This window comes from Vigna umbellata, chromosome 3, assembly GCF_029865625.1.
Source record: "Vigna umbellata cultivar VRB3 chromosome 3, Vumbellata_1.0, whole genome shotgun sequence".
Classification (NCBI taxonomy): domain Eukaryota; kingdom Viridiplantae; phylum Streptophyta; class Magnoliopsida; order Fabales; family Fabaceae; genus Vigna; species Vigna umbellata.
The window spans coordinates 52,686,564-52,695,433 of record NC_142167.1 but is presented as its reverse complement, the minus strand read 5'-3'; the positions used below and the strand labels follow the sequence as shown (position 1 = coordinate 52,695,433).

The 8,870-nt window shown below is 35.3% G+C and overlaps 1 protein-coding gene across 1 annotated transcript; it reads right to left on the bottom strand.

The window, feature by feature from the left end:
• Nucleotides 1-305: 305 nt before the first annotated feature.
• On the bottom strand, nt 306-8,263 carry LOC124819667 (primary amine oxidase-like). The gene is made up of 5 exons (XM_047291222.2): nt 7,444-8,263; nt 5,256-5,637; nt 4,935-5,048; nt 737-1,275; nt 306-640 (listed from the first exon to the last, which is right to left on the bottom strand). The coding sequence occupies exons 1-5, from the start codon at nt 8,214-8,216 to the stop codon at nt 439-441; spliced, it is 2,010 nt and encodes a 669-aa protein (XP_047147178.1). The 5' UTR covers nt 8,217-8,263; the 3' UTR covers nt 306-438.
• Nucleotides 8,264-8,870: the final 607 nt, after the last annotated feature.

The window sequence follows — 8,870 nt, the reverse complement described above, 5'->3', positions numbered from 1 at the left end:
TGAGAATGTACTTTGGTTGAATTTATTGTGAATAATCTAGAAAAGTTTTGCATTTGATTGAGAATTTACTTTGGTTAAATGCATGATCGCCCTCAAATTAATTAAGAATGTACTTTAATTAATTTGAAACTTAAACAATAATCAATTGAACAATTATCCGTGAATAACCGATGATGAATCTATCTTGGAAAAGCAGTGAAATTACTTGACAATACTGAAGTTGCCTTGAAAAGTAGTATTAATTTGATAGCTTCAACGACATGCTATTAGTAGGCAAAACAAAAGGATAAGAAAATCCAGTGATGTAGGTTGAGAAAACGTTTATTCAAAGTTATCACTTTCTCATCGTTCTTTTCTCACAGTACATAAAACACCCTTTCTCTGAAATCGACGTGTTCAACAATGTACTTAAAGTGAGAAAGCAAAGAAAAAGCAAATCTATGGCCTCTTACAGCCTGGCCCTTTAACAATCCCAGGAGAAAGCGTCTTAAGAACTGGATTTCTCTCAAAGAAATTTGTTGCTCTCAATTCAAATCCAGTGCTCAACAATGGCATTATTGGAAAATCTTCCTGACACGGGACATGGTGGATTCCCACCACGTACCACAGTACGATGTCCTTGTTCTCAATACCTCTGTTCCTGCAAATTTTTCAATTTCAAAACGAACGTTAATACTGCAAAATCAAAGTAATTGGAAAATGTTGAAGTGTGGTTTGAAAGGTAAAACATGCTTACTGCTTTGTCCAAACAGCCAATGTATCATCTCCACGGCTCTGATCAACGTATAACCCGCCAGCCCATTTCTCAGTCCTATTGTAAGGCGTAACCCAAACGTTGTAATTGGTGAAGGCACCACGTGTTTGAGGAAAGTCGTCATCGGTGAGAAGTGGATGAACTGCTGCATTTGGAACCAAACGGTAGCCCACCTCGTTCCCAATGGAAGTCTTCTTGTTAGGATTCACCACTGCTAGCTCTGATGGACTAAACCCTAGTTTTATCTTTGCATCAGATTCAGTCTTCACAGCCTCACTACTAGTTGTCCAATAGCTCTTTCTCTTTGAACTCTGGTCACTCACTTCCACAGTCTTCAGATTGGTCTTCACAAAGGAATTTTCCACACCATCAATGTCGAAGTCAAGATGGTATATGTAGTAATGATCATGGTAAACACCAATGCTGTGTTCTGACACTAATGTGCCATGTTGGTCACCCTTTATCTCGTCATTATGAGTAATGTTCACTGCCTTAATTTCCAACATTCCCGACAGTGATATCTGTTCAAAGATTTAAAAAACATTGAGTCTAACCTCACGTGACAAAAATTGAAGATAGAAAAGTTATCATTCTTTCAGTCATGTCATGATCAAAATATCTAGTATTGTTACAGAAATTTTATATTACTATTGTTACTTAATAATCAGTTATATTATTGGAAAACGTTTCTTCAACAACAGATTTTTGACAACAATTTGACAACAACACGTGTTTCACTGTCATTGGTTGTTTTTATTAAATTTTGTTTAAAGATTCATTTTGTTTTGGAGGGCATTTTTGGAATAATTTTCAGAAACTTTTTGGCGCTTTTCAGAAACCCTGCGAAAGTCTCTTTCCTCCTTTTCGAAACTCTCTTTCCCCCTTTTCGAAACTCTCTCTCCCCCTTTTCGAAACTTTCTCTCCCCCTTCACCGAAAGATCCTTCAAAACTCTATCTCCGTCATTGAAGTTCCTTCCTTTGAAACTCTCTCCATCATTGAAGTGGTGTCTCTATCCACCGTTGTTCGTCCGTCGCTTGGGTCCACCAGTGTCTTTGGAGGAAGTCGTCTCTCTCTCTCTCTCTCTACGCCATTGAAGTGCTTTCTGTGCGCCATTTCTCCAAAGCTCTCGTTTTTCCGCTGGCACCGTTGTTCCTTCGTCGCTTAGGTGCATTGTTCCTTCCTCTTTGGTTAGCGAGTGGTTTTGTTGGCATCATTTCTCCAAAGGTATTGTTTTTTCGTATAAACAACCTATAAACAATGGTGCAGAACGTCACTTCTCAACCTATAAACAACCTTCGTGGGTCTTCCATCCACATAGGACTCACCAAACTCGAAATTGCTTGTTATGGACACCTTAAACCATGGCCAACAGGGGGATCAATCCATAAAAACTTGAAAACACAGTCGTCAGGACTGCTGGGGAGTGCTTCAGCCATGTCTGGGTACCACTCCTTAACTTTTGGTACAAAAGGGAATTTTTCCACTGGTAATCGATTACAGGGTCCTTCTAATCGATTACAAGTGCATCATTCCTTTGTCAATGGTGCAGAACCATACCTCTCAACCTATAAACACCCTTCGTGGGTCTTCCATCTACATAGGACTCACCAAAGTTGAAATTGCTTGTTGTGAACGCCTTAAACCATCACCAACAGGGGGGATCAATCCACAAAACCTTGAAAACACAGTCGTCAGGACTGTTGGGGAGTGCTTCGGCCATGTCTGGGTAGCACTCCTCAAGTTTTGGTACAAAAGGGGATTTTTCCACCGGTAATCGATTACCAGCTCCCTGTAATCGATTACAACAACATCAGTCCTGTGTCAATGATGACGAACAAACAATGATCATGCACCTCACCTCAGTTGGAGAAAACCACCTAAATGGACATTTTTTTTGAAGAAATCAATGACTTAACCTCATTATTGGTGTAGAGAGCTCACCGAATAACATTGAACTCACTCACCCATCTCAAAAAAGGAAAAATTCAACAAAAATAGAGAATGGAGAGCAGTGTTCATCTAGCTGGGGAGTACAGTTGAAGTTTCTGTACAAATTACCCTTTTTCCTCTGGTAATCGATTACAGGGGTCTTGTAATCGATTCCCAGAGGAAAAAGGGTAATTTGTACAAAAACGTCAACTGTACTCCCCATCTAGATGAACACTGCTCCCCAACTCTGTTTTTCTGAACTTTACTACTTGTTTTGTTCTTAACTTTCTCCACCGAACTCTAAATGACTTGATTCTTGTTTTGTTGGAATCTAGCCTCAAAGAGCTTTCCAACAAAAGAAGAATCAACTCATTTGGAGTTTGATGGAGAAAGTTATGAGCAAAACAACCAGCAAAGGTCAGAGGTGGTAGAAATATATAAAACGTTAACTTTAAGGAATTAACTGCACCTACTCAGGTGTCCAAAAATTATAAATTAGTAATCATTGGAAAGATGTTTGAGTCTACTTTCTAATAAAAAAAGAATCACATCATTTGGAGGTCTGTGGAAAAAGTTATGATTAAAATAGTCAGCAAAGACAAAGTTGACAGCATGGGTTATGCACCTCACCTCAATTGGAGAAAACCACCTATAGGTGTTTGAACCAAGGTAGTTCAAGTTCATGACAATTTTTGCACAACTCGTAGAGGAAGAAGTTATTAACTTCCGCAATCAATTTGATCGACAACCATCTTCTTAGATTACATTTCATTGTATATTGTTATGTATCTTTTCATTTCAAAACTTGTTGTTTCATGAAATGTCATTACGTTTTTTTATTAATGTATCTGCTTTTTAGTATTGGTATAATTTTTCATTACTCAATACCCTTCATTATTTCGTTTATATTTGTTTAATATTGAAGTATTCCAAGTTGAAGTGTTCCATTAATGATCCATCCATAAAACTTTCAAAAGACAGTCATAACGAATCCAAAATATTCTTGGGGAGTGGTTAAGCCACGTCTGGGTAGCACTCTTCAACTTTCGGTACAAAAGGAGATTTTTCTACTGGTAAACGATTACCAGCTCCCTGTAATCGATTACAGCAACATCAGTCCTGTGATAACCCAAAAGCAACTTAAGTGACAACCCAAAAGCAAGACACACCAAAAAAATGACGAACAGATGCAAGACCAAAATCCACTCCCCAAAATACGAATACCGAGACACGAAAAAGTTCATACCTTGTTCGAAGAACCATTGTCACCGGACGAACCCATTGCACAAAAAAGGTAACAACTTCCACCAAATCGACACCGAACGAGACAAGGATAATCTCTAACTCAAAGAAAGAAACTCAATGTCCACAGAGACACCGAACGAGACAAATGCACACCGAACGAGACAAGCATAATCTACAACTCAAATAAACAAACCCAATGTCCGCAAAGATTCAAAGGAAAACAATGGTGACAGGGAAGCAGGAGAGAGATGTTCAAAACAAAATGAAACCCTAAAAATGGAGGAAGGAGAACACTGCTATGAAGAGAGAAGTTGAAATGAAATTAAAATCCCCAAAATGGAGAGAGAAGACAGTGATAAGGAGAGAAGATAGAGTTCGAAAACGAAGAGGGCAGTTTCGGAATCCAAACTTCAACCCATTTCAAATCAGATTTTAAATTAAAGAAAAGCATTCAAATTCGACCAATTAAAACTTGACACGTGACGTTGTCAAATTTTTGTCAAATTGGCGTTGTTGGAATATCGCGATCCTATATTATTTGAGAACATCCCTCTAAATAAAGTAACACGGACACGAATTCGTTGTATGCTTTTCCATAAACTAGTGACATTTGAGAACATCTGTCTCGACAACATAGCACAGATACTTTCTAATCATAGCAAAGAGCCCAACCTAGAATTTCAAATGCAACCTTTTGCAGCAAATATATATGTTTCCTCTTACAATACTATATATAAACTGTCATGCATTTCACATCACGGGATAGTACTGTATTCTTATAGTCACGCGCCCTCAATTCACATCTAATCAAATCAATCAATTTGTATAAACGATAAAATATTAATTATAATTTTTACTATATATAAATTAATGAATTAAAGATATTTTTAGATACTAAATTTTGATATAAAATTAAAATTTATTTTTTAAGCTTAATTCTATTATATATTTTTTCTGTTAAACTATATTACAGTCTTGTAATAAGCAGAAGTACATGAAACTTACAGCCGGCTTTATTGAACCACTTGTTTTGAACTCCCAATCTAAGACGTTGTCGTAGTTGCCCACAGTAACCACTGATCTAACTATCAGACTGACGTCAGATCTAACCTCTCGTATCTGAAAAAATAAAACATGCATGTTTAGTTCCAGCACTTAAATAATAAGAACGAACACATGTTATCTTAAGGAATGGAACATTTCTAATATTTTATTTAATTTTATTATTATATAAAAATAAAATTTAATAAGTTTATTGTATAAGAAATATTATAATGAAAGTTAATTAAGATATTAGTGGAGCTTGAATAGGAGAAAAATTCTTACTTCCTCGTTAGGAATTGCTGTTTCAGTGTGACGCCAACTGATACCACCATACTGTTCAAACACACAGATTGCGTTATGCAACAGTCGAGGGCTTCCATCCCTTCCCACAACATAGGAATCTAGGAATTGTGCGTGTGGGGGACAATCATGCAAGGGTTCCAAAGAAACCATAGATTGACCGAACCCGAATTCACCGGCATCGAAGAATGTCTTGTAATACCATTCCTCGGTTGGATCCTGGTATGGCACGAATAGTTCAGAAATGTATCCTCTGTATAACACTGAACGAGATTTATGCACTTCAGGGTCGTAGATTGATGCCGTTGAAATTATCACTCCAGCTCGAACATCGTACCCTATGTGAAACTTCCAATTGGCCCAGCTGAACAATCAAAACATGCAGTTTCTAACGTATGAAACTAAAACATAATAAATTGTTACCAGTAGTTATACCTAAAATGAAGATAATGCATATGCATGACGTACGTAGTTTGAAAATGAATTGAAATTGGTAAGTAGTTACTTTCATTCAACTCTCAGAAAAATGATGAAAAGTTATCTTACCAAAAAACATTAATTAATTGACGTTTTTAACAATTTAGAGCATGAATGCAAGACCACGTAGACAAAGACATGTTGACTTTATTGAGGGACCTTGTCAATTGAAGGCAATATTCACAGATCTGGCACAGAGAAGAGTTTTTATTTTTTTTGTTTTTCATGTTCTGGAAATGAATCTCACTTGTTTTAAAATAAAAAGTGATAATAACGTTTTCTTTTTCATGTTTTAAAATTCAATTATAGACGTGATGAAATATCAAATGTTTCTTTTTTTTTCAACCATTTAAATCACTCATTTTATTATCTTTTTGTAAAGTAAATAGTTCACTTTATTTAGAGGAATATTAGGTGGTCCACATGTCAATGTAAAACTTTTCTTAATAGGTAATATAAATCCCAAGGTTTGTGTAAAATATAGATAAATGAATTTATTAATTCATATAATAAAACTTATATTTAAATTTAATTTTCACATGAATTAGTAAAACCCTAATTTTTCTGAAAGAAAAAACACTTCAAAATCCAAAGGCCATTCCTATTCCACTGTAGATTTCTCTTTCAATTTAGTCAATGAAATTATTGTGATTATGTTTCGTTATATCAACAAATCTAATCTATCAAACGGTTTTTTTTTCCTGCCATGAACCAAGTGAAGTATGCTGATACTTAATATATGGATTAACATCCTATGTAGTATTATAAAAACCACATGAGATCGCATATCATTATTTTTAATATAGATAATAAAAAATCTGATGTTTAATATATTATTTACTTTATATATATATATATATATATATATATATATATACTTTTAAATAATTGACTTATATTATTTTTGAGTTAAATATGTTTTTATCTCTAAATAAATTATCACACATTTTTTTGTTTTTATTCCTCTTCCAAACATTGCCTATTTAGTCCATTTTTTCTAAGAAAATTATGTATTTAGTCATTAATGACCAATGCCGTTAAATTTTATCTAACTTGACAAAAAGTGTGTCACGTGTCAAATTCGTTTAAAACATATATATTGTGTCTCGAAGTCAACAAGATAGATCGATGACAAATAGGATGTCATGACCTCAACTAGTATGGTCAGCAAGACACGTGTATTATGTCCCAAGGTTGACAAAAGACGTCTGGATAGTTTGGTGAGAAATTCAAACAACCCAGTAAGATAAATAGAGAACTCATATAGCTTGATGAGAAGCCTAGATAGCTCCGTAAGGTACATGGACAACTCGAATAGCTTAGTCAAAAGTTTAGAGAGCCTAATAAGGTGTTAACCGTGCTATCTAAATAATCCATTAAGCTATCTGAGTTCTCAATACACCTTATCGAGTTGTCTAAAATTCTCACTATGCTATTCGAGTTTTCCATGCCCTTTACTAAGTTATTCAAATTTTTCACCAGAGAACACTAGTACACTTTTCTTGTTGATTTTACCAAGATGGAAATGTTGCACATTAACTTAACTGCTTACCTTGAAATGTAACTTTCTAAAGACATCGAAAATAAATTAAAATGTAAAAAAAAACGAAAATCAAAATGGCATCTTAGGAACATATTTACCTATTATTATTTTATATAAGATATATGAATAAAGAGTTTTACTCTTACATACCTGACACTGTGTCCTTTGATGGTGAAGCCAGAACCCTCGGGTTGATATGAGGCAAAAGAATGAAGCCTCGGACCAAACGGTGGTTTCAAATGCGAAGCTCGATATTCGGTGTTTTCCGCCTTGGGAACAGGCTCAACAGCGTTATCATGATAATCAATGATCTTCATCTGTTCAAGATCAGCCACAATGGTTATTCCGTTGATGGGTCTCACGTAGATATTCGCAGTTTCTTCCTTCATGAAGCACTCGATTCTAAGAACCCTTTTGCTGCTCTGGGTTTCGCCGTACCATCCGACGGTGAAACCAGAGCACACCACTTCCGACAAGTTCAAGCCCCTCTTTTTTATGGACTCCACAAAGGGACCGTGCTTGAAGGGCAGTTGCAAGGCGTCGCTTTGCTCATCCTCCGTTAAGGTGGGGAACCCGTTTCCGGTGTGGATGTTGTCAGAGAGAAGCCGAGAGGATCGTAGGTTTATTGTGAGCTCGTGGACTTGGGAGTTGATGATGGCGATGACGAAGGCATTGCGTGTGGTTGGGGCGCCGGTTGAGACCCATTTGAGGACAGTGGCTTTGTCGGGGTCGTCGAGGCCTACGTAGTGGAACTTGACATGGTTTGTTTTGGTCGGGTATTTATTTAGGATTATGGTTTGGATTAGGGTGATTTCTTGTTTTGTTAAGGGGTCAAATGGGTGAGTCGATTGCAATGGACCAATGGAAACTGCTGCTTGAAGGAAGCAGCAGAAGAAGAAGAGGAGGTGCAGGAAGAGTTTCATGGTTCAAGTTTAGGGCATTCACTTCCTTACAATAACAATGAGTGCCACTCCTTTTGTATTCCTTACAATAACAACGAGAGCCACTCCTTTTATATAGATGAAGGAAAACGTTTTTTTAAAAAAAAAAAATTCATAATTTTTTTAAAATTTTTTTACAACCGTTTGTGATTGATTCGTTAATGTTCTCAAAAATTGTTAAAAAAATTATTAACATATATAGTCCATAGATGATTGTACAGAATGCTTTCGGTAGAAAGTTTCACACTCTATTCACCTTAATGACAATCTTGAATAATAATAATAATAATAATAATATGTTAAATTAAATTATTTAATTAAAATAGAAATTTAAATTATTGAATACAAGATTAATAAAATGAGTTGTAGGGTGAAGCTAGAAAAATCATGTCAACAGAATCATAATACTTTTCAATTTTTAATAAATACGTATATATACAATATATTCATACTAAAATGGGTTATGTTTAAAACAAAATATATATTTATTTTTTAATTTTGTACAATATTTTTTCCCACGTTTTATTTGTGACAAGGAGAAGTGCGTGTTTGATTGCTTATAACGAGTTGACAACCTATAATTTTATATAATCATTTTTCAATTACTTTTATTATTTTTTTAATGAAATAATTGAA